Source organism: Enhydra lutris, unplaced genomic scaffold, assembly GCF_002288905.1.
Source record: "Enhydra lutris kenyoni isolate GAN:26980312 unplaced genomic scaffold, ASM228890v2 scaffoldscaffold11, whole genome shotgun sequence".
Classification (NCBI taxonomy): Eukaryota; Metazoa; Chordata; class Mammalia; order Carnivora; family Mustelidae; genus Enhydra; species Enhydra lutris.
In genome coordinates, this window is record NW_019154095.1 from 1,679,240 (window position 1) to 1,704,599 (window position 25,360).

A 25,360-nucleotide genomic window follows, 5' to 3' on the forward strand; every position below is an offset into this window, starting at 1 on the left:
TCAACGTCAAGGAATCCTTAGTTTTTAATACGTTGAGGAAAATCGAAGACAGTGCACAGTGTTCACGGCCACCCAGGCAGTGCAGACTGCAGATAAGAAGTTAACGGTGGTGTGCCCTTTGGGACCAGCACTGCTGGCCTTTGGGGCCCCTGTAAGAACGTCTGAAAACCAGATGTACCCGAGGCGTGCTCACCAACGATCCTGAGAGTGCTGTACGGACCCAACGTTTGTTCACTGTTTGCAGAAAAGAAAAAGCTTAAGTCCTCCATCCTGTGAGGACTTGGAAAGATAGAAGCGTCTAAGGCAATAGTTCCCAGGTGTTGGAAAGGCCACCTTCTCAGCTTCATTTCTTCGGTCAGTTTTTGACGTGACATTATGTGACAACCCGCCCTCCAGAGAAGGTGACCTTCCATTTCAGAATCAATTATGAAAAATCATGGACTTCAGTATTTTCTAGACGATAGAATGTTTTTGACTTTGAGAACTCATAAATAGGTTTATATTTCTTGTCACCAAGCCATCACAGTTAAAAAAATAGTCAAGTCATTGAGATGTGAGGAGCAGGTCGAGTGGACTCGAATCGGGGAGATGCAAATCTGAGTTTGAAGAAGTGGGCAACAGGCTTTCCAGCACCCAGACCATGTGCCTTTCCTCCCCTCCCGCCACTGCAGATGCTGACCCGCTGGTCACTGGGGCTCCGGGTGCGCCCATGGACCTGCAGTGCCACGACGCAAACCGCGATTACGTCATCGTGACTTGGAAGCCACCCAACACCACCACCGAGAGCCCTGTCATTGGCTATTTCATTGATCGGTGAGTGCCTGCTGGGGACGCTCCTGAAGCGGAAGCTAAGGTTGGCCCAGATGACGTCTTTGGAGAGTCCTCTAAGCTCAAGTTCATGACACTGTTGTTGTCATGGGGAATTTGGTGGGATCGGGGCCTTCCCTCTGGTAACTTAGCGTGTGACTGAGCTGTTGGAACACGGTGGGGTTAGGGTAAGTAGATTTCTGTGTGTTGTAATTATTTGCCTGTTCAACACCCTGTATTGAATCTACCCCCCAACTTTTCTAGACACACGAAGCCCCAGTTCTGGGTTCTCTGAAGAGTTCAGTCCAGCTTCTCCCTCTAGAGGAGGAGAAAACGGGCACAGAAACGTAGCTGGGAAGGTCGCCGGCCCATTCGTACCCAGGTCCTCATTAAATTGGGTTTTCTTCTTGCTTCCAAGAAAAAAAAATACTGATATTTCAAAGTCTAAAACATTGGAATTTACTTTGGAGCTAATCACTTAACTGTGGACATCATTAAATTCGTGGGTCCTTTCATGTTCCTTTACTGGGTGTGGTGCTCAGGGGCTGGGAAGGAAACCAAGCAGAGCGGGTGAGTTTATTGGACACACAGTTTATGCCCCAATTACACACTTCAATCGCCAAGAGAAATTACAGTAAAAAACAATGAATTCAGAAGTAACACAATCGTTCTGGGGAGGAATTTAAGATGTTATGTGTATAACACACAGGAAAATAAGATGTTTATTTCAGAAAAGCCGTTCAAGTCTGGTTGCTTTTTGGTTGGTTAAGTTCCCTTTTCCACACCAACAGAGCTACTTGTTTGGGTAAAACATTCCCCGTTGGGATAGTATTTGGAAATGCTAAGGTCAGATTTGTGGGGTGCATTGGGTAGGGTTTACCTTGAATTAAAACCAAGAAAAACAAAATAGAGCGATTTGCTGTTTTCCTGGGACATTTGAACATTTTTTCAGCCATTTGGCAAAAAGAATTTCGTGGCCCTTCTTAGGTAGGGATCCACGCCCCTCCCTCCGTCATGAACAGGGACGAACCCAACAGAACCTTCCGGTTGGAGGGCCCTGTAGCAGCCAGCTTGGGGATAGCTGAGGGGCTCCCCGGCCAGACTCAGTTTGGACCGTGTTCTGGCTGTAACAGGTTAGCACCTATGGGTCACAGAACTTGCATTAAAATTCTGGATCATTAGGAGAGAGAGATTTGGTTCTCTCTAAAGCAAATGTACAGGCCTGGCTTGGAATAGCTCTGAAAGATGACTTTTCTGACCTTGCTGTGTTCTCCTGGGGATTCGACATGGGGTTTTGGTGCTGAAATTTCTCAGCCTGTGAAAAACGCAAGCTACTCTCTGCATTTCCACGGGTCTGGTCAGGACTTAATGTTTTCAAAAGACTTCCGAATTCCACATGTGAGATGCTGGAAGGACACATCTCATCGGCACTGGGACAGACTGAGCCTGCATTCTGGACAGATTTCACTCCCCAGGCTCTCATACAACAGGGCGCGTGTGGGGGACCGGCGGTGAGGGCCGTTTCGTTCCGTGCGCTGGCATCGGGCCTGCAGGGGGAGCATAGGGCACTGCTGATTCTGCGTGTAAGTTGGAAAAAGGACTGTCGAGGATGCATCCCACGTGACTTTTGGTGGAGATTTTGCCTAAGTATGGTTGAAGGCTGGAATGGGTCTTCAGGCTACAAATTATAAGGCTTCTACATAAGTAAATAGATATACTTTACATATCCTAAATGGCTCTGTCTTTTGAAGATTGCTCATATTGCTGCTTAGGTAAATCTAGTGCTGTAATGCTTTGACTTCTACCATGTCATGGGATTTCCGGTTAGAGCTGTTTATATACATGGAATACGTGTGTCATGTACACACAGACCCGTGTGTATTTATTTGGCTGATGTATTTGTGGTTCTCCCCTCATTTTAATTTCAAGATGTGAAGTGGGAACTGACAGTTGGGTTCAGTGCAATGACGCCCCTGTGAAAATCTGCAAATACCCCGTGACCGGACTCTTTGAAGGAAGGTCGTACATTTTCCGCGTGAGGGCAGTCAACAGCGCAGGCATCAGCAGGCCTTCCAGAGTGTCCGAGGCCGTGGCTGCCCTTGACCCCATTGACCTCAAGAGGTTACAAGGTAGGTTGTGCAGATTTTAAGCCCCAGAGGTGTCTTGGCATCTTGAGGCCGTTTTTATGGGATTTGTTCTTTCTCTTCTATGCTCAGCTGTGTACGAGTTTTAAGAATGTCTTCGAGGACTGAGCGTGGCGCAGTGACATTTTACAGTGTCCATATGTCCGCCGGTGTCACGTTAGGAGAGGGTGCGGCCAGGCCGGCATATTGTCTGACACCGACCACACCGTCTTCCCAACGCTCTTCACTGAGATTCAGTCAGACTGGTTGAGAATTAGCGTTTTCTTGGTCCATCGATGATGTAACTTCAACACATTTGATAAGACTCGGAAGGCTTTGAAACCAAGCCACTTTATTTTTGAATGGCAATTTCATGTGACACAGATGCCCAAAAGGGCTTGGACCCTTAAATATGGTGTGAAGTGAGCCCCTACATTTCCCTTGCTCGCGTGGTCTTTTGAACCTAGTACAAAGGTCTGAGAAGAACTAGTATGAAGACTGCTCCAAGTAGCATCTGATTCCCTCCGAGTTGCGAGTGTGTTGTGATCATAACGCGGGGCGGATTTGGATCTCATGCCGAGTTAGGGAAATTGGGGCTTTCTTGATGAAATCTTTGGACGCCAAATTCAGCATCTACTTTTCTCTCTGCAGCTGTCCATTTGGAGGGGGATAAAGAAATCGTCCTCTACCAGGATGACCTCGAAGGTGAGTGGCCCTTGAGCACTGCGGCCCCACTACCCGTGCCCTAGGGAGTCAGGATGGTGGCCAGAGACCAGAGCGATGGACAGCCAGCACCCAGGGGCTGGTTAGAGCTGCGTGTCAGCACTGCAGCCGTAGGTCAAGTCTGCAAGTGATTGGCCTGTAAAAGTTAGAAGACAGGAACGAGGTGGGTGGAGGGCGAGGATGGGATCCAGGGTCCTCCCGGGTGGTTTCATGGCTTCCATGTCGGTCCTGGGTCCTCTTGGGGCTGTGCAGAGAATATCAAACTGAACCCGAGCCTTTGTCACTGGCTGAGGCTGGGCCCTTTCTCTCAGACTCCATGACTAGAGGACTATTTCAGTTTTTCTTTTTAAACAAAAATTTTTATCCTTAGTATTTTAGTTGAAATGGACGGTGTTCTCCCTGTCAGTATCCCTGGCCTGAAAATTCACATTTCCCTCATTTATACTGGATTTTCTGAACACTTCTCTTTGATATTCCTTTCAGAGATAGCTAGGAGGATCGATTTATTAAGGAGGGGAACCTGGCATTATTAATCAGAAATCCAGAGATTTTTAAGCAGACTTATAATTAGAGTTCGTAGAGGACAACAAACAAGTTACAAATGAAGAAACATGAATTTGGAGCTAGTGCCTCAGGAGATGCACTTTGAAGCTCTCTTTTAAAAAATTGTTGCAATCCTAATATATATATATATATATATATACATATATATATATATATATATATATATATTTGTAAATAAAAAAATAAAACTGCTCCGGTCCCAATGCTCTTTCTCCAAAGAGCTACAGACCTAGGAGTTCATTTGTTGATTTTCATGTTTGCCCCCAGACGGTCTCCAGACATTGGATCTTTGGCACCTATAATGGCTTTTCTCTAATATCTCCAGAAGAACACATAGTTCCCAGAGGGACACTCCTCAGTGACATTTAAAGTCTTAGTTAAGACCTCCACTTCCAGGCATACTCAGAAATTGGGGAAGGTGCCCGTAAATAATCCACAAAAGAAAACCAATCCAGGAAAGGTTGACTTCCTATGACTTCTAAATAAAGCATTGAAGTGTAGCTATTGGAAAGTGTAAAATCTGGCTTCTGCTTGCAGAGGAAGCCATGTTCCTGTGCAGACCCACCTGCATAAATGTGCATTTTTGACATGAGAGCAGGAAGGGAAGTTCTCTTTGTCACTTCCAGCAGGCCAATGGGATCAGGGTGGAGGGAAGCACCCCAGGTCTCCTACATGGGTGTGTAGACCTTCAAACAAAACTACCTTCCAGGAGGAGGCAAACTCTGCATTATGTAAAGGTGGGAGCATGAAACAGTGTAATCGAGCCCCCCAGCGGGAACCGTGTCCTTCTGGGGAACAGAGCTCTCTCTCCATGTAGAGACAGGGATGCGCTGCGGGTAAATCCCAGCTACGAAGTGCCAAAGCCAGAACTAATGCGTCGTAACACACTTAGCTGTCTGATCGATAGAATGGAAGTTCGGTTTCCCAGACACAGTAGATCTTCTTTCCAGCCAGAATAGACTCACTGATACCATTTGCCATCTTTCTTCCTACATTTCTTTTCTGTGAGAAGGCAGCTTTTCTGGCTGCCGGGGGCTGTACCTTCGTTTTGTTTGACTCCTTCTCGAACTTGGCTGCCTCCTGTTCATTTGTGGGTAACGTTCCTGGGGCTCAGCCTGTAGCTGGTCATTCGAGGCAGAGGCAAGGACCCGCAGCTGGAAGGCTACCTGGCTGGGACTCTGAGCCTCCCGGGGCTCCCACTCTCTGGGAAGGCTCTGCACGACGCAAAGGGGTGGTGCCCACCATCTGGTGTAGACCTGCGAAGTAGGGTAAGCTCCGTGACCTGCTTTAGCGTCTGTGAAGTTCATGAGTTTACTTTACTTTCAACAACAAATGCTTTTTCTAATTAAAAAAAAAAGTCCTTAGAGAAAAGGGATTTCCTGATGCTTTCAAGCAACCCATTTCTGTGTTCAAGCACATGTTGTTAGGAATTTCTTCCCATCACTCACCTTTCTTCTTTGTGGAGGCCCGTCTGCTTCTTTTTGTGCTAGAAAAGGACTGATAAATGCTGTTCATTTTAAGGAAAAGGAACACTCCTTTGTTGGCTAGAAAAAAAAAAATCACCCCTCTGCTATTTTATTTACTTATTTTTGCTCATTTTTTCCGATCAGTTTAATTTTTATGTCCTCCTCAAAGGTTTTAATTACCGTCAGGGCTCTTCTCTGAATGTCATCCGACTCTCGCAGCCGTTCTTGCATTGGTCCCTTGAGAAATGCACACTCTGCTGTGGGGCTGGCCAGAGCAGGCTTCTGTCGCGCTCGGCCAGCCCAGTTTCCCTCTGCTAGTTCCGCGTCCAGGTGTCCGGGGCTGGGGGGCCGGCAGTGGCAGCTGTGTAGAAGGTAGAGTGTGCTCCAGACGGTGCGGTGCCCATGACACATGCGCTTTCTCCTTAGCTCTGTCAACCTGGGCAGTCTAAAAATTCCCAAGACAGTTTGTGTTTTTGTGACTCAGAGAAAAATCTCCTGGTAGCCGGCTGTGGAGTCTTTGGGCAGGTAGGACAAAAGGCAGGATCTGCAATTGGGGGATGGAGGCCTGGGCCCCTGTCCTGCCTCTCCACAGCCCAGGGATCCCAGGGAAAGCTTGCGGCTTTCTGAGCTCCATCTTCACCCCATACGGATGTGGCTTGTGAGAGCGGGGTCCAGAGAGGTCCAGAGACTTCCGAAGCAGAGTCTCGGGCAGCACCTGTCACTCAGAGGCACCTGGTCCACGGGGAATATCTCCCAGGTCACATATTTGGAGTTGCCTCTCATGGTGGCTTTCTTTTTTCCTTCCTTCCTTCCTTCCTTTACTCCTTCCTTGCTTCCTTCTTCCCTCCCTCTCTCCTTCTCTCCTTCCTTCCTTCTTCTTCTTCTCCTTCCTCCTTCCTTCGGATTTATTTATATGCGTGAGGGGATGGGCAGAGGAAGGAGAGAATCTCGAGCAGATGCCAGGCCGAGCACGGAGCCCGACCTGGGGCTCAATCTCATGACCCTGAGAATACGACCTGAGCCCAAACCAACAACTGGATGCTTACCCGACTGTCCTCCCGCAGGGCACCTTCGTTTGCTTTCATTTGCTTGTCTGTCCGCGTTCTCCTCTCAGCTGTTGGGGGGTTGGTAGCACAGATGAGCTTGTGTCCCTGGCCTCTCCTTGCCCCCTGGGGCCCTCCGAGCCCTTGCCTCTTCTGTCCGTGGTTGGGGTCATCTGTGCATCTCCAGGCCTCCTGCTGCTGTGTGGCCTGGGGCAATCCTGACAGGCTCCAGGCCTCGAGTCCCTGAGTCCAACCAGGGGCTCCCTGCTGACAAAAGCTGACTCTTCCTCCCTCCCCAGTGCAAAGGAAAGGCTTCTTATTCTCTTGCTCTAGGCCTGGAATCTGGGCTGGGTCTGGAAACAGCAAGTTGCTCAGATCTGGAAGGCAGCTCTGCACTCAGGTGCCTGTTCTCGCTGTCCTTACTACCTGCCTAGCTTCCCTCAGGTCCCTGGGTCTGCTTCTCACGCCCTCCAGCACCTCGGAAGGAAATTGGATTCAGCCCTGGGGACTCACCATGCATCGTCCTAGGACAATTTCCTGCCTCTTCTCTCTTGCATCTCTGTAGGTGTGGACACAGCAGGTCCAGTGCAGGCCTGTTGGGTGTCCGGAGGCCCCGCCCCACCAAGCCCTCACTGGCATTTCCCTGGAGACAGTCTGACTCCTTGTTTGAAACCTGACCCACTTGCCAGAATGCTCCTAGATTAGGCCACGCTGTGTTTCCGTGCCTGTGGGACCTGTGAAATGGGTTATGCTCTGTAACGGGACTCCTGGGAAATAAAACCAGGCTTGTTTGTGTTGTCTCCATGGGCTTGTTCAATGCTGTGCCCGCGGCACAGTCCTCAGGGAGCAATTGGATATTGAGAAGGGCTGAGATGTCCTAGGGACGTTCAAACCTTTTTAATCATGTGCTAATCTAATTGGAAGCTCGTAATAGTTTGTATTGCAATGACAGGGACTGTGGGTCTGGAAAACCTCCACCTCGTAGGAAAAGCTCTCCTCTCCAAACGTGATGCCCCTGACCCCTTAAGTCATATTAAAACACGATGTGCGTCATGAGACAGGTAGAGCAGACATCTCTGCTTGCAAATGTTTCCTCCTAGTTATTTGCAAAGGGCTGATTGCTGCCACTCCAGAATTTCAAACGTATAGGTGTAGGTTACTGTGCTTGGGAACGTGGCACAGATCCATTTAGGGAGGGAGAAACCATGTGCTCTGGAGGCTGACCACAGTTGCAACGCTGTGAGGGCGTATGAGGAGCGCAACCTTAACTGGAGAGGCCGTTAGAGGAAGGATAATCTCATTCCACAAGGCTCTGTAATGCAGAACACAGACCACTCGAACCTTCTCTGCACAGATTCCCAGCTCAGCAAGAGCTCCAGTCTTGGTCAAATGCCCTGTTTTTCTGGGTGAATCTTCTTCCTCCCCTTCTGGCTGAAACTCTGGAAGATTTTTGCATCAGATTTTTTTTTTTTTTTTAATGGACTGGCTCATGTTAGCAACAAAAATAATGAGGTAATCTTAATCAGTGCATTCTACTTGGCTGGGAACAACACTTGGCTCTAAATCCCAAAATAGAAATGAAGCAAAGGACAGCTCTGCCGTGCCTGTCCCTAGCGCCTGGTAGCACACCCAAGGGGCGACGCCCCACGACAGGCCCCAGTGAACGGGGTGACCTGGGGTTCATCCAGTGCTAACAGAGTTTGTCACTCTTGTAGGCGAGGTTCAGATCCCAGGGCCTCCCACCAACGTGCATGCCTCAGAAATCAGCAGAACATATGTCGTCCTCAGCTGGGACCCACCTGCTCCCCGTGGCAAGGAGCCGCTGATGTATTTCATCGAGAAGGTATTCTGCGGTCGCATGTCCTGACACAGCAGCTCTCTGTAGGATTTCACACTGTGCTACTCCATGGGTTTTAGAGATGAGCAACCGTGAGGTCAGTCACCGAAGACTTGACCGCTGTTCCTTACTGGGGACAGGAGGGCACCCGGGTCGTGCATGTGAGCATCAGGGGATAGGGTCCGGGTCCTGGCTTTGCAGCCTTCGTGGGAACAAGTGGGTCACTTCACGTCTCCGGCTCTGGCGCCCCTACCAGAACGGGGCTTGGTAAGTTCTTTCCTGCGGACACGTTCTAGCTCGCAGATTTTGAGGACCGCGTGAGACCTGGGGAGCAGGGCAGATGGCTGTAATAAGCCATGTGGCCACGTGGTGGCGGTGTTGTACAGGGATTCGCTTCGGAGGCTGCGGCCATCGCATCGGTGGTTTGAGGACTAGCCCGGACCCCTGGAAAGAAGCACACATGCACGTGCACACGTGCACAGGCACACACGCGCGTGCACACAAGCACAGGCACACACGCGCGTGCACACACGCACAGGCAGCGAGAGCACAGTGACATCCGCACTGCACGCTCGGGCTCTGCTGCTTCAGTCCATCCTGCTGCTCCAGGCCCGGGACCCGGTCCTCGCCTGCAGAACCCCGGGTCTCCTTCGGCTCGGCCACGGGCTGCCCGCCGTAGGGAGTCACGGACCACGCGTGTGGCAGGAGGAGGGGAAGTGGCGGGCGCGGCCCCCGGGGAGCCTCGGTGCTCGGCGGTCCCAGGAAGCAGCGAGCCCCGTGAGAGCCCGGGCGAGCCCGGCGCTGAGCCACGCTGAGTGGGGTTGCCGGGTGCAGGCCGGTTCGGCCGCGTCTCGCTGTGTCACAGTCTGCTCCCGGGTCGGTGCATCCGCAGCCCGTCCAGGGTGCTCTTTGGGTGCCTTAGCTCCTCCCAGGGCCCAGAAGGAGCGCCAGGATGTGCTTTCCTCCATCTCCACTTCATGTGAGGCCAGGGGAGAGCGGGTGGGCCCTGCCGCGCAGCGTCGAGGCCCTGGCAGTGCCTGGCGCATCCCTGAGCAGGTGGTCCGCACGGCAGCCCCCGCTGTGAGTCCCGCCCCGTAAGGCCCCGTGCAGGGTCGCTGGACGTTCTGTGCCCCCGGTGGGCTCCCGGACGCCTCCCGGCCTGCTCTCTCCCGGCCGAGGCCCAGGGGTCATCTCCCGGGAGAGTTCTGCTTGAGGCCGGGTCGGCGGTGCCTCACCCGTGCTCCTGTGGTTGGAGGTGTCCCCGCGTGGGTCCCTGCCAGCCCCCGGACCTGCGCCCCGTCCTCCTGCCTGCGGTTCTCATGAGCAGCTCCTGACTTCGCTGAGCCCCCCGCGCCTCGCTCGGGCTTCTAGAAGCCTGACAGGAAGCCCCTGATAGTCCCCCGCTCCCTCCCCGCCCGCCACCCTCTGGCGTGAGGCTCCCCTTCCCCGATGAGCCCAGCGGCGTGTGCCGCTGACGGAGAGCACGGGGGGCCTCCTGGGTCAGCTCCAAGAGCGTGACTCCGCTTCTGCCGCAACAGCAGAAGGCTTCAAGTGCGGCCCTGACTTGTGGAAGCCGGGGTCGCTTGGGGCGACTTCCCAGTCCTGGCCGCTGTCCCCGGGGCCCGCGTGCACCTGCTCTCACTACTCAAGATCCCCTCACAGAGGGGTTACGTCCCCACCGGGAAGAGGGAAGCGAAACATGGGACGGAGGCTTTTCGAGTAATTATCAGTGATGCAACACCAGATGACGAAAATTAACCCTGCAGCAAAGGTGCAGAGACGTTTGGGGAATAAAACGAGAATCACCGATACTTCCGTCCTTTGAAGTAGTCATTACACATTTTTTCCGGACACTCAAAATCGACTTTTTTCCTCGCGCGGCTACTGAAACGTGTTTGCACACACAGGACTTTTGTAAGATTTAAGTCCAGTTAGTTAACATGGAATGTATTACCGGTTTCAGAGGTGCAGGTCTGTGGGTCCCCCGTCGCGTGTAACATGGCCTGCTCGGTCCAAGCCTTCCCAAGTGTCCATCACCCAGTGAGCCCGCCTTGCCACACCCCTCCCTTTCACAACCCGGGATACACATACTTGTGGTCTTTTTCTTTATAGTCTTTTATATACTTGATGTGTCATAGGTACAGTTTGTCTCCTGGGTGACATTTAGCTAAATGGTGTAATTGCCCTCATCTGGTGGGACCTTTTCCAGCTAATGCCAGCGACTGCGTCTTCAAGCACAGGAAGGAATCATGATGTGTCCCATGCTAGTACAGCCCGTTATACAGATTGCTGTTATCTTAATACTACAATGATAGCTGCAAAATAGTGAACATTTTATTCTGTGTATTTATTAGTATTTCAAAACAATTATTTATTTATTTCAGTGGGAGGAGCGCTGGGGGAGGGGCAGAGGGAGAGGGAGAATCTCCAGCGTCCCCACACCGAGCACAGAGCCTGACACAAGGCTCGGTCCCACGACCCCGAGATCATGACCTGAGCTGAAATTGAGGGTCAGAGGCTTAACTGACAGGGACACACAGGTATCCCTAAAATAGTGAAAATTTTAAATTGAAATGAGACCAGCTGAGTATGATGGGATTTTATAAATACCCCAAATTATCATTAATCCCTTATAGTTCATTCTACTTTACTAAAACTGCAACCTATGTATAAATTCCCCTAGGTTTTTTAAATTTATTTGTTGTCACGTAAAATTTTTACTGGTAAGTGTTTCCAGCTTTGGGTAATTTTTTCATCTGCTTTTCCAAACTGGTTTCCTTTTTTATAAAATTCAGAAAAGAGTTATTGATGGCCGGGGATGGGCTTCACTGCCTGGACATCCCTGGAGATTAATTTGGCCAGCTAGAGCAGAACATGCCTTTGGCACGCCTTTGGGGAGCTCTAGCTTCCTCATGTAAATCCTGTGTCCCTTTGCAGTCCGTGGTTGGGAGTGGGACCTGGCAGCGGGTCAACGCGCAGACAGCCGTGAGGTCCCCTCGGTATGCCGTGTTTGACCTCGCTGATGGGAAGCAGTATGTGTTCCGGGTTTTGTCAGCCAATAAGCATGGCCTGAGCGACCCGTCAGAGATCACCGTGCCCATCCAGGCTCAGGATATGATTGGTGAGTACGGCCGTGCTGGTAAGCGGCCACGGCTTGGGACAGGCCCTGAGTAAGGGACACCAGATGCCCTTCTGTTGTGTTGAAAAAGACAGCTAATGTTGCCTATGAGCCAAAATGCCTTGAAGTCTCAGTTGACAAAGGATGGATGTCTCTCTGCCATGTTGATGGCTACTCAGCATTTCTCCAAAGTTCCATCTTATTTTTATGGAACTAACAAATGGGTTAGAAATATTTTTAGGCATTGGTTGCTTTTTGGAGAACTTTGAACTCACTGGAGTTTCTTGTCCATGTGGCTTGAATTTCCTGCCCTGGAGATGCTGTAGGGAATTGCAGAAATTTGGAATCGCCCTGTGGAGAATATCCAGGGTCAGATCATGACTGGGTTTTAAATCCCCTTACAGATTCCGGCCAATCTGATGGAAGTATGTCTTATTTTCTTAAAGTTGTTACTGTCCTGTTAGCTAAAGCATGTGTGCATGAGAAGGTGCTATTTAATGGTTCTGGGGGGCAGGTACAGGAGACCGAGTGATTGTCCTTCCTTTCCTTGTGAGTCAGGTGGGACTTGGGAAGACAGTCCAGCAACTCCAGGGTGCCCCGGGTGGCAGTCCCCTGCCCACTTCTGCTGCTCATCCCTCCTTGTCCGATTTTGGGGAGCCCTTCCCTGTGGACAAAGGGCTTGAGGCTGTTGGGTACAGCTTCTGGAACTGAGACACTGTTCACGGTTCCTCACTCTACCTCCTCTGCACAGCGGTCCCTTCTGCCCCGGGCCGGGTGCTGGCATCGCGGAACACGAAGACATCGGTTGTAGTACAGTGGGACAGGCCGAAGCACGAGGAGGACCTGCTGGGCTATTACGTGGACTGCTGTGTGGCAGGGTCCAATGTGTGGGAGCCGTGCAACCACAAGCCCATTGGCTACAACAGGTGCGGGGGGCCCCAGACCCACTGTATGGGAAGGACCCATGACAGCTGGGAGGCATGTGGCCCTCAGAGTAGCGTGAACCCCGGCAGACGTGACCGTGAGGCTCCTCCATGGGTGTCTGTTTTCTTTCCTGCTCGTGAGGGGCCAGGACTTGAAAGCCGATGAGTGGGTTGAGAGCACGGGGCTGGAATGGTTAGCATGTTGATGAGAGAACTCTAGAACCTTGGTCCTTCTGGAGTTATTATCAGTTAAGGCTTACCTTCCAACAGGAAAGCTAAAACAGCAGCCAGGACTCACGAGGTGTTTTATTTTTCCATATTGAGTTTTCAAACTTTTAAAAAAAGGCTTTGCATGAATGACAGTCCTCTGCTCCAGCTACTGACGGAGACAAAGTGGGGGACTGTCCCCTCTCTTATGCGGGGCGGGGGTGGGGAAGTCAGCTCGTGCTGGGCGGAGAGGAGCATCCTTGCCCCCAGGATCCATTTACCCCCCCGCTCCTGCCGAATGTGCAGGACGTCTGACTTTAGTAGGTGCTCTCCAGGGTATGCTTCTCAGGCACGTAGAGGCAGCAGTCAGATTCTTCACTGTGGATGGGTTATTGCCGATGGCTCAGCCATCTTTCCCTTTTTAATTTACTTAAAAACAAACAAACGAAACTTGGGAAAAGCCATGGCTAGGAAGGGAGAGATGTCACTGAGAACAGTATGGTTAGATGTTTCAAATCCACGGGCAGCAGACTCAGAACGAGATCTCAGGACAAAAACCTAAAAACAGCATTCTCAAGATGGAGTTTTGTAAATGGTCACTAAAGGTCTGCAGGCTCTAAGAGGGGAGCAGACTTTCTCACGCAGACGGGGTGCTGGCCTCTGCTGAGCTCCTCCTGCGCGGGTTCCCACTTGATGCTTGTAGTGATGCTGGGAGGTGGGGACCATGGTCCCATTCTGCAGCTGGGACAGCTGTCTCACAGAGACAGTGACCTCTAGAGAGGATCTGTGGGTGTTGCTTTCTGTACCCTCAGACCTGTGCCACTCCTGCCCCTCGTGTAACCAGGCATCATGGCCTTCCTTGCTGACCCTGTGTGTTGATTTGCATCCATTAACTAGAATTGAAATGGAAAGTGGATATATAGCATACATATATAAAGAACTCAAACTACTCAAGTTCCTTCTAGTCCCAGTGAAAAAATTTTTGGAGTATTCTCATGATTTTTACTCTGCTGGAGGAGAAAGGGAAAGGCTGAGGCGCATGGTCATGCCCCTGACTGGTGTTTTGCTCAGGTTTGTGGTGCACGGCCTGACAACCGGTGAGCAGTACATATTCCGGGTGAAGGCCGTCAACGCTGTCGGCACAAGCGAGAACTCACAGGAGTCCGACGTCATCAAGGTCCAGGCCCCCCTCAGTGAGTAACCAAGGGCCTTCATAAGCTCCACGGGAATAAATGCTCGCGGTGGCGATAACATGCTGTTCTGGGAGGGCTCTCATCCACCAGCCGCATGTCTTGGAAACATGGGGCTGAGGGAGGAGAGATGAAACGCCAGCAGGGCACACACTGAGGACACACGGCTTCATGGCAGGTCACATGTCCCTGCACGTGTGTGCCCACCTTGACATGCGTGCTCTTGGGATGAACATCTCTTTCGAAGTTGCTGGTAACCTAGAAAAACATCAGTGGCCTTTCCAGCTGGTCTTAGTTCAAGGGGCTTTTGTCATCCCAGAGAATTCCAAATGTTGATGTGAACTCTGTGGCTTTGTTCATAAATGGTTATTGTTAAAAATGATTTTGGTCAAATAAAACAATTTGGGACCTAATTTCAGAGGTGGGCTCTGGGGCCATGAGTGTTGTGATTGTCACCCTGGTGATTTCATACAAAATGGGCTACATACATGACAAACACATGCCCTGGGACATTTGGGGCACGAATGTCACATGCTGCTTATTTTCAGTCATACTGATAGCCTTTCATTCCTGAGAGAAATGTTTTGCTCTTTATTTACTTTTGTCTCTAATTAAATTATTATCGCATTTTCAGAAGTTCAACTTTCTCTCCTAACAACACATAAAGTCATGTTAGGGAACAACCAAACAGTGCCCAATCTGATACTACTTAGGTGGTCAGTATAGCACAAAATCATTCTTTTGTTTGTAGGTCATTATTCTGATCTGTCAGTTTTACCCAGGAGGGACTTCCAAACATTACCATTCCTACTTACAACAAAGCAGTTGTCTACAGTTTTATTCTGTGATGGGAACAGGTCTTTCCCCGGTCACCTGTTTCTTGGGTAACAGAGAATGACCAGATGCAGGTCACCTGGAGCTGGGCCCAGAGCTCGGGGAACAGAGGCACACTGTCCCTCAGGCCCTTGGAGAAGATGGTCCATTTCCAAACGAACTCATGTGAATTCATACTCACTTGAACTGATCTGATGTGGGAAATTAAGACTGGCTGGGCAGTAACGTGCAGCATCTCTGGTCATGGGGCACGGCTGTAATACTTTTTTTTTTAAATTTTATTTTTTTATAAATATATAATATATTTTTATCCCCAGGGGTACAGGTCTGTGAATCGCCAGGTTTACACACTTCACAGCACTCACCATAGCACATACCCTCCCCAATGTCCATAACGGCTGTAATTCTTCATGGATGTCACAAGAAAGCTCCTCCTGGAAGTTTTCCCTAGAGGAGGGGGAAAATCTGTTGTTTCAACCACCCAGGCCAGATTTGAATAATGGATCGTTCCTGTGTTGTTGAAATATTGGAAGATGTGTGTGTGTGTGTGTGTGTGTGTGTGTGTGTGTGTGTGTGTGTGTGATTTCCTGGGGGAAGTATTTAGGAATAGCAGTGAGTAGAGAGGACCGAGAGTCACTGTCTTTAAAGGAAGAGATGAAAACATGCAGGCATGGTTGAGGTTTGGGGGCCCCTCTGCAGAGGAGGAGCGGCCCTAGGCAGGATGGGGCAGAGACTGGGGTGACCTTCCTGCTGTGTGTCCTTGCAGCTGTCCCTTCGCATCCTTACGGGGTCACGCTTCTGAACTGCGATGGCCACTCCATGACCCTTGGCTGGAAGGTGCCCAAATTCAGCGGGGGCGCACCCATCCTCGGCTACTACATAGACAAGCGCGAGGCTCACCATAAGAACTGGCACGAGATCAACTCTTCTCCCGTCAAAGAGAGGATCTTAACGGTTGGTTCTTATGGGCCCACTGGTTTTTGCTGGGTGGTTTCCCATTCTGGGCAGAGTCCTTCAATCGTGACTCAGAGTTCAAGGGCGTTAGATAATGTGACACGACACACAGGCGGGTTCAGAAAACTTCACAGCCTCGTGGGAAAAGCTCTAGAACTGGACCTGAGGAAGCATTTTCTTTTGAGACGCAGGAGAGGTAGAGAGGCAAGGAAGCGGGTGGTGTGGGGGGTCGTGTCCCTGCTGGGAGCAGCCCCAGGCCCCCAGCCCGTCACTGCGTGGCTGTACCGGGCTGGTGCGTCCGTGCTTAGCTGGTGTTCCGTCTGAACACCCTTGCGCATGGCTTGTTCCTCACGGTTCTGCTCAGAGAGACTTGTGTGTGCAGCCTCTGAGCGAGTCACTTGCCCAAATACACGTTCTGCCCGGGCAGAGAGAGGAGAAGGAACATCGACTTAGAGTAGGAATATCTGGGATCAAATCCAGGGGCAAACCCTCCCCAGCCACGGGCTTTCTCTCCGCCTCCCTGAGCCTTCCGCTGCTCCTTTGTGTGGTTTAGGTCACAGGCATGTGTGCGTGCGTGTGTGTATGTGTGTGCACATTGGTGCATGTGCACGCACACATGTGTGGGAGTCTGTACGTGTGTATGCGTGTGCCTGTCTGCGCATGTGTAAGCGATTCTGTGTGCATGCGTGTGTGCACGTGCACACACATACACGTGTGAGTCTGTGTACATGCATGTGCGCACGTGTGTGGGAGCCCGTACACACGCATGTGTGTGTGACTGTGTGATGCACGTGTTGGTGCGTGTGTGTGTGCGACATTACCGATATCTATGCACGGTCAGCCCCACCGCTGTGCTGAGCTGTTCTGGACGAGGGCCCTGGCTCCCGAGAGAAGCACCCTCTTGTTTTCAGAATGCCGGCTGCTGCCGAGATGTGAGCTCCGTCCTGCAAGGAATGGGACTCTTGACTTCAAACACTTGCTTTTGAGGCTCTATTTTTCCAGGAGGTGGTGTCACCTGGATGCAGTGGGGCAGGGCTAAGGGCTCTGGTCAAGGCCTTCCCTGTACTTTTGGGACACAGACCCTCATGTGGCCGCAGGCGTGACCTGAGGGCCGCCTCTCCGTGTGCTGGGGGTCGGTGACGGGTTGTAGGGCATCACGCAGCTAGGCTAGTCTGGCTTCGGGCTCCAGCTGGGGATTCTGCAGAAGGGATATGGGCTTAAGGGCAGACCCCCACACCTGCTATTCCACACACTCTCTGTGGCTTTCCTCTCCATGAGCCTCAGATGGGCTGTCGAGGGGGTCATTGTGCCATCCTCGTAGGCACGGTGACGGGAGGAATGAAACAACGTGGTCAGGTTCCCTAAGCAACCACAGCATGGCGGCTGCATTCGCAGCCCTCTGGGACTGCACCGTCCAGTTTACTGGCCCAGCCCCCACCCTCACAGTTCATTCTAGGAGTCGGTCGTGACTCCTCCAACAGGCAGATGGTGACGTGGTTTTTTACTTCCTGTGTTAATTTATATGCATCTCCACAGGTGGAGGGCTTGACAGAAGGCTCACTCTATGAGTTCAAAATCACTGCCGTCAACCTGGCCGGGATCGGGCAGCCATCGGACCCCAGCGAGCTCTTCAAGTGTGAGGCCTGGACCATGCCCGAGCCTGGTGAGAGGCCCTTCCTGGACCATGGAGCTGCCCTCCGTGTCATGAGGTCACGAGCCCCAGAACTAGTGGGCATTCTGTCTGCGCGTGCTAGGGCGTCCCGCCCTGTGCCAGGCATGGGGCACAGCTGCGGACGAGGTGGCCCTGTCCCCCGGCAGAGGCTGAGTGGTGACGAGCGTGGGGTGGTCAGTGGGGTTGCGTGAGGGGACAGGGAAGGCGGCCCTGGGCAGGAGGGGCTGGTGCTGGCCGCGAGACGACACAGAGTGTGACAGTGCGGTTCCAGTGTGAGAGGTCCGGTTCTCCCAGACCCTGGGGGGACCTGGGGGCCTCTAGTTCAAAAACGTAGGATAGTTGCTAATCTGCTTGCCTTAGGACTTTATGTTTTAAGTCTGTTTTCATCAATTCTCAGAACCTGGGTCTTCACTGGTTGCCTTTGTCTGTCAGGAATCTAAATGGGACGGGTAAAGTACTCCTGTTTTGAGCAAAACCGAAGTTGAAGCTATTTTGTGCGCAGAGTATAGTGTCTTTTCCCTCCTTTCCTTTTGAGTGGTCCTTGTTTAACAGAATGAATTTGGACCCCTTAGAACAGCCAGTGGAAGGAGCGCTCTCCCGACTTCCAGAGACTTTCTGGGGCTCCCCACAAAGGGCTTAGCAACTCCTGAAGATGTGGATGACGTAGTTCAGGCACAGCCCCTGCGCATTTTCCCTTTGCTGCCCGAGGCCACTCTGCCCGACTCCCACCCGGGGAGTCCGCTCTGCCCCCTGTGGAAGGCTCCAGGGTCTGAGCAGGTGATGTGTTTGGGGCTCGAGGAGCAGGCGTGTGTCAGGCGGGGGTGCGGGTGACACGCGTGTCCCTGGTCTGTGCACCTGCTCTCTCTGTGAGCCGCACCTACTGGTCCTGAGTGCTGACAGGGACTCACAAGTGACTCCAAGGTGCCCACGGTCCCCAGACGCTGGCCCGACTGTCCCCTCTCCGCGCTCTATACGTTCTCCGGGACATGCGTGAGGAAGGCCGATGTGATACGTAGAGTCGTGAGGTCTGGGAGCCGATGAAGTCGTGTGTCCTGCGGCAGCAGACGCCCGGGGTTGGTGCGTGCACACACGGCCGACTACGTCTGCCTTTTCAGGTCCTGCCTATGATCTGACGTTCTGTGAGGTCCGAGACACGTCCCTGGTCCTGCTGTGGAAGCCCCCCGTGTACTCCGGCAGTGGCCCCATCACGGGCTATTTCGTGGACTATAAGGAAGAGGACTCTGGGGATTGGAGCACCGTGAACGAGGCAGCAACCGCCAACCGTTATCTGAAGGTGACGCTGTTCCCTCCCGTGTCCCCCACCCTCCTGGGACGGGTTCTCTGGTCCCTCCTGCAGATGGACTTAACGCCGCCAGGCCGGCCGCTCAAGCAGCTCAAACCATCCCGTGTGGCGCTGTGGACGGTCCCCGTGGGGGCGATGGCCGCTGTGTGTCCACGGTCAGGCCTGTATTGTACCCGTGTCCTTCGTGACTGCTCGTAGAAGTCGCGCGCGTAGACGCACGTGCACGTGCAGCTGTAAGATGCCTGAGAGGAGGGCGTATGCACGTTCCTCTCTCCTGTCCTCCCAGTGGTTCTGTTCTTAGCATCGACAGCTGACCCCTCCCTGGGGCAGTTGTGACTCCCGTCCCCGGGTGGGTCAGCCACCCGTCCTGGCTCTTTGTCCCCGCTGCCCTCCTGCAGAGGATTTGCCTGCTTGCTTGTGGGCTCTGTGGTGTGGTGTAGACGGTGACCGCTGACCAGAAGCCCACACCTGGTCGTGCGCATGGCTGCATCCTCTGGGCAGCTGTCCAACCCTGCGAGACCAGATCAGCTTCTGATCCACACCAAGTGAACTAATCAGCTTCCAGAGATCTGGTCCAATCAGTGACTGAGAAAATAGCTGGTGTGTATTTTACGTATCAGCACAGATCATGGTTCACAGAAGCTGCACACGTGCAAGGAGAGAACGACTTAATTTTGATGTGTCCAAACGATGGGAACTCTGGCCCGGTTACAAATCACATTTAAAGTAATGCTTCCTCCCATAGCATTATGTTGACTAGGAACGCTCGGCTGCCAGCGGGATATATGATTTTAATTCTGCTTTCAAATAGGCGAAGGAGAAAGGAAGCCTCTCTCAACATGGAAGAGAGTCTGTTTCTTCTTGCTAAGTCAGACTGTGAATGAGTGTGAGTCTGTCTCACCTTCCGTCTGTCTCACCTTCCGCTTTTCCAGCTCACTGTGCAAAGCTCTTCCTTCTTCCAGAAAAGGGGCATGTGCATGGTAAAATGTGAAGAATGAAAAGTCCTTTTCACTCATCGATTAGCACGTGACATGGTCTCTGTCTTTTTCAGGTCTGTGACCTGCACCAGGGCAAGACCTATGTCTTCAGGGTCCGGGCCGTGAACGCCAGCGGGGTGGGGAGGCCATCGGACGTGTCTGAGCCGGTGCTCGTGGAGGCCCGACCAGGTGAGACGTGACTGTGTGGCTGCTGAGGACGGCGGGAGGCTGAGGGCCTCCAGGCGTGGGCAATGGGTGCGCATGTCTGTGTGCGTGATGCAGGGAGGCCGGCTCCTGCCGTCTTGCCCATGGTGTTGAGCCGCAGACAGGATAGGCTGTCCTCCAGCCCTGCACGGCCCCGGCACCCCGAGTCACACTGTGGCCTCCAAGGCCATTTGCACAGTCGGTGGGGTCCGCATTTGGAGCAGTAAGACTGCACGCGGAGATGACGATGGTCTCTCTCGTTATGGCTGAATTTTGACAGGGAGTCAGAAGAAAGCTGTTGGTCGGGAACTTGGGGGCAAGTGGTGAAGGCCCACGGAAGGGACGTCAGCGGAAAGTGCTTCCGAGGGTGACGGCAGCTCACAGGGTACGAGGGGAAGGAGTGGTGGGTCCGCGAACTCTGAGACCGTGTTGTCTCCCTCATTGCTCCTCTCTCTGGGGACTGACCTCACATCCTCTGCAGCTGGAGCTCTGTGCTTCTGCCTTCACCGTAACTGATGGCGTCTGTGCCTGCCCAGGCCGATGGGTCCTCCCCAGTCTCTGCTTTCTCAGGGACAGATTCTGACGGGTCTGTGTGGGGCCGACCTCCAGCTGGTCAGAAGGGACAAGCAGTTTCCCTCCCCTCCCCCCGCGGAAGGAGGGCAGAGGGAGGAGGCCACATGCCGTAATATCGGGGGTGCCCAGGGCCCTCCCAGTGGCCAGGGGTCAGATTTCGGGGAGAAGGAGGGTCTTTACGGCCAACATGTCCTCTATAGCAGGACTGGATGTGGAGACGGGAACAGATGGAGACGTGACGACTTAAAACCCTGTCCACTCCAGCCGCCACCTGCTTCGGGAGCATCTGCCCTCCCGTGGGTCCCATCCCACTCAGTGCCCCAGGGGACAGTGCAGGGGAAGCCGATGACTCGGTGGGGACCAGGACGTTGTGCTTGTGACATGGCGCTCCCTGCCCTCTCCGCAGGCACGAAGGAGATCAGTGCCGGCGTGGACGAGGAAGGCAACATCTACCTGAGCTTCGACTGCCCAGAAATGACGGACGCGTCCCAGTTCACGTGGTGCAAAGCCTATGAGGAGCTCGTGGACGACCAGAAGTTCCGGGTCGAGACAGTGGGAGACCAGTAAGTCCCCTCGCGGCCAGCCTGGGGGCCGCCGGGGACGCCGACAGACACGTAATGTGCCCCGCGGTTCTTCCTTCTAGCTCGAAGCTGTACTTTAAAAACCCGGACAAAGGGGACCTGGGCACCTACTCGGTGTCCGTGAGTGACACGGACGGAGTGTCCTCCAGTTTCGCCTTGGATGAGGAAGGTAACGTCAGGGGCTTGGCAACGGAGCGCGCCGGCTCGGGGGCCGGCAGGGGACACTGATGCTAACATGGAGAAGACGTGCTTAGGAGACGGGCGCCTGTTCGTGGGGGGCCGGGGCGCGGGGCGATCGCAGAGGCGAAGGCTCCCTCACCAGTGTAACAAGCGCTCCGGCGTTCGTGCCCGTCCGGCACCCACGTCACCAGGCCGGGGCCGGGGCTTCTGGAGCGCCCCCGTAGAGCCCAAGGTGGATTTCCGCGCATTTCAGTAGCTTGGCAAGCGGAGGGGAGCGGATGGGCAGGTACGGCCACGAGATTAGCGTGAGAGCACGGATGGGGGCTGCCCTTCCCTTCCAGCATGGAAGAGTCAGGACAGTAAGAGAAAAAATATATATGTTTTCTGTGCGTGAAGTAAGATTCAGCCGGCAGAGTCACAATCTCTTGCTCTCTTGCAAACAGGAGACAGCAGAAAGAAGAGCCGGGTCATAGCCGGGGGCCCAGGGCAGGCAGGTCTGTCCGGGGCGGACTCACGCACCTGCATCCCTGGCCTGTGAGCGGAGCTCACGAGGCAGACGCTGTGCTGCTGGGGATTGTAGTTTTTTGTGTCCAGTGCTTGTGGTGGACCCGGCCCACAGTCAGGGTCAGCCTCACGGTGAGGCAGAGGGAGCCCCGTGGTGTGGGACAGCTCGGTCAGATGTCAAGCGTTCTCCGGGTCTCTAGAGCTGTCTAGGGGCCGAGAGTCCCCTGTTAAAATACGGGGTCTTCTGGGAGGCCTGGCACCTGGTGGGCTGACCCCAAAGTTCCCTGCTGGTGTGTTGGGCGGGGCAGGTGAGAGTGTGATCCCGAGGACACCTGAGTCGGGGGGTCACTAGGTGTGGGCAGGGATGAGAGGCAGGGACGAATGCCAGGAGGCCCTGTGCTGATGCCTCAGGCCGCTGCAGGGCAGGAGCTGACGCTGGGTAGATGGGGAAGCTTGTGCAGATTCAACGAGACCCAGCAGGAGGGCGGCGGGGGGGTCCGTGTGGACGCTGCTGCCCAGGGTCCTCAGGATGCTCATGTCCAGAGACAGGCGGGAGCAGGTCCAGAATCTGCTCCGAATGCCTTGTAAGCTGCCATTTCTGACCCTAACTCAGTGGTCTTCTGGTTTTAACTCAAAACATCCTTACATAATCCTGAAAAGTGTTCTGTTTCTCTGCACCAGTTTTAAGTTTGTAGGTGACATTTTCACTCTAATTTTAAATAGTTGCAAAGGATGAAAACTCCCAGCATGTTTTAAAATGTATGTGGACTTTAAAAACTCTTTTAGATAAAACCTGGGAGCTGCCGATTTTGCTCATTTGACTTATGGAAATTCCCACCATTAGACCTAACAGGGAAGTCAAGCCAAGCTACCCAGTCAGGAAAAGTCTGACCTCATTTTTCGGTGCAAGTAAGCGTGATCACACACACCTTCGTGACCGCCATCTCTTTTCTAAGTTCTAATTAAGAAGGAAGGAAGGAAGGAGGGAGGAAATGGCTCAGAACCTTCCATGTCTCTTGGCTTGCCTGTGGGCCTCTTTCCAGAGTGATGCGTTTATTTTTATCGTTTTATTTTTATTTTTAACTTGTGGCAGTAATGCAGCACAGTGAAATCCTGGGTGGGCAAAGCATTTTGAGGGACATCTTGCAAAGGGAAGGAAAATCACAGACCCCTGCACACTCTCAGCGCCTGATCGATATTAGGAAGGAGTTCGTGTGGAATTTGAGGGTCTGGAAATGGGTGTCTTGAAAGCCCCCCCTGCAAAGCCTGCCCCTGCCCCCAGCCCCACTGTCCCCAAGGCTCTGCCTCACGTGCCCACCACCCCTCCCCTTCACGCAGGGTTATTACACGGCGAGGGTCTCAGGAGAGAGCGTTCGAAGGCGGTTTAAATCCTGTTTGCCTTTTCACTCCTCCTTAGCATTTCTTACGCAATTAAATCTTGGTGGTACCAGATCTCTGCTCGGGGTTAGACTTGCGATTGTTTACGAACTTCTGCATGTCTGGGTCAAAAACCAATGCACGTATCTTTCTCAATTCTAGAGCTCGAACGTTTGATCACACTGAGCAGCGAAATCAAGAACCCCAGTAAGTAAGCGCGGGCCCTGCCTGCTCGCAGGCCGACGGCGCAGGGCTCGTGGGGAGTGCGTAGGCGAGCCGACCGTTGCCTTTCACGCGAGCAGCTTCCACGCTTGTCACCTGCTCGTTGGAAGCAAACACAAGTTGATAATGCAACTCGCAGAAATTTTATTGCATAGAGAGAGTTTTGAATTTGGGGTTTCGCATAGCTGATCCTAATCCCAGCAAGTCGTCAGGTGGGGTCTTCGGTTATGGAGTTACACGCATGCGAGTGTGTGCCGCGGTCCGCGGGGAGAGCCGGGAGTGTGAGCACACGGCCCACGAGGCACGGGGCTTTACCTGCACCAGCAGGCTCACCTGAGGTTTGTTTTTGTTTTCTGGTTTTCATGATCCAATTCAACACTCCGGGGTTTCACATCCTCAAAAACCTCCGTAACCGGCTTGATGTTTTCCTCCAACATGCAGCCCTTCTCCGACAGCGACTCGTGCATTATTGACTTCCGATTTCTCTTCTTCCCATAGCAATTCCTCTGAAATCAGAATTAGCTTATGAGATTTTTGATAAGGGCCAGGTTCGCTTCTGGCTGCAGGCCGAGCACTTGTCACCGGACGCCAGCTACCGGTTTATTATTAACGACCGAGAAGTCTCTGACAGTGAGGTGAGCTCACGTGCGCGTGACCCCCGGGTTCAGAGAGGCGGGGGAGGACCTTGGGAGGTCAATGACTTCGGGTCAGGTCCTGGGTGTGTTTTCATCCCCCTTTGAGCTGCAGAAATTGGGGCATAGCTGGTTGGCGAGATGAACGTGTGATGGCTGAGTCCTGCCATGTTCAGAGACTGGTCTGGGTTAGACGAGAGATCAGAGTCCCTGAAATCCGGGCCCACCAGAACCAAACAACGGTCACTTTGTTTTAGAGACGCTGAGCCTGGTGCTATGAAAAGGTCCAGGTGACGTGGGGGGCACGGGATATCCTTAACGGACGGGCCTGCTCATTCTTGACCCTGGTTTCGAAGTTGGGCATTCTTACCCTATTGTCTGCGGGCCCCGCTCACCAAGCACGTCCCACGGAAGGCATCCACGGGGAGATCTGCTTCTACACCTTCCCTAAACTTTTAGGCTGCTCTCTTTTGTGGCCCATCTGGGCAGAGCGCGGCAGGACTGCCCACAATGTCTAGAATGCTACGATACAAACACTCTTGCCCTGGGTCTGCTTTTCATTGTGTGCGATGAGTCCTACCATTATTGTAAATATTCCTTTTCTGGCCGTGGAATACCAAGTACGCTTCCGTGTACTTATTGTCCACGAATTCCGGCGCAGCGGCTGGCATTTGCAGCTGAGGGAAAACCTGCTCAGTGGGCCCATCCTTTTGTGTTGACTGGAGAGTGAGGGGCCTTGACCCCCTCTGCTCGTTGCCCTCAGGATTCAGTGTATGGTGTCGTCAGCCTACTCAGCATCCTGCTGGCTCTGGATGCCTTGTCCGTGTGCGCTGCCCACACGTCCGTGGGACACTTGACATGCAGGAATCACTAGGGCCACACAGGGCTCCTCCCAGTTCAGCGACACTGGGCCCCTCATCTCTGGTCCAGGCTTTGTCCCCGCGGCTGTTTGGTGAGGTTTACCTGGTTAGAGGAGCAGGTGTCGGGCAGAAATCCGGGATGGACAAAGATTGTGTGTGTTGTCTTACCTCTGAGGGACGGCAGCGGACATGAAAGGGGTACAGGGAGCCACGGCCATCGAGGACACACAGGCGTTTCCCTCTGGCTGTGGGGAAGCCAGCGGCACGCATTCTGTCCCTGGGAGAGCGCGCCGTACGGTCGAGGACTTGGAGAAACCCTCTTCAAGCAGAGGCCGTGCTGTGAGATGGAGAAGAATTTAGTGTAATCGTGCTTATTTGTGGAGGGTCTTCTGATGGGCATTTCCTCCCTGCTGCGTAGAGCTGACTTTAAACGCTGACGTCTTTGCTGCGTGGCTGACCTTCTGGGATGAGGCTGTGCTATTTCAC

At 53.0% G+C, this 25,360-nt stretch overlaps 1 protein-coding gene across 1 annotated transcript in view; it reads left to right on the forward strand.

The window, feature by feature from the left end:
- LOC111144535 (myomesin 2) overlaps positions 1-25,360 on the forward strand; it is a 69,019-nt gene that overhangs the window by 17,825 nt on the left and 25,834 nt on the right. The window contains exons 10-24 of the mRNA XM_022498857.1: positions 672-813; positions 2,737-2,936; positions 3,582-3,635; positions 8,442-8,569; positions 11,501-11,684; positions 12,433-12,607; positions 13,883-14,004; positions 15,602-15,789; positions 17,326-17,452; positions 18,577-18,755; positions 19,816-19,930; positions 20,925-21,081; positions 21,162-21,268; positions 23,323-23,367; positions 23,881-24,017. Coding sequence (XP_022354565.1) covers positions 672-813; positions 2,737-2,936; positions 3,582-3,635; positions 8,442-8,569; positions 11,501-11,684; positions 12,433-12,607; positions 13,883-14,004; positions 15,602-15,789; positions 17,326-17,452; positions 18,577-18,755; positions 19,816-19,930; positions 20,925-21,081; positions 21,162-21,268; positions 23,323-23,367; positions 23,881-24,017 — 2,060 coding nt within the window. The remainder of the gene's footprint in view (positions 1-671; positions 814-2,736; positions 2,937-3,581; positions 3,636-8,441; positions 8,570-11,500; positions 11,685-12,432; positions 12,608-13,882; positions 14,005-15,601; positions 15,790-17,325; positions 17,453-18,576; positions 18,756-19,815; positions 19,931-20,924; positions 21,082-21,161; positions 21,269-23,322; positions 23,368-23,880; positions 24,018-25,360) is intronic.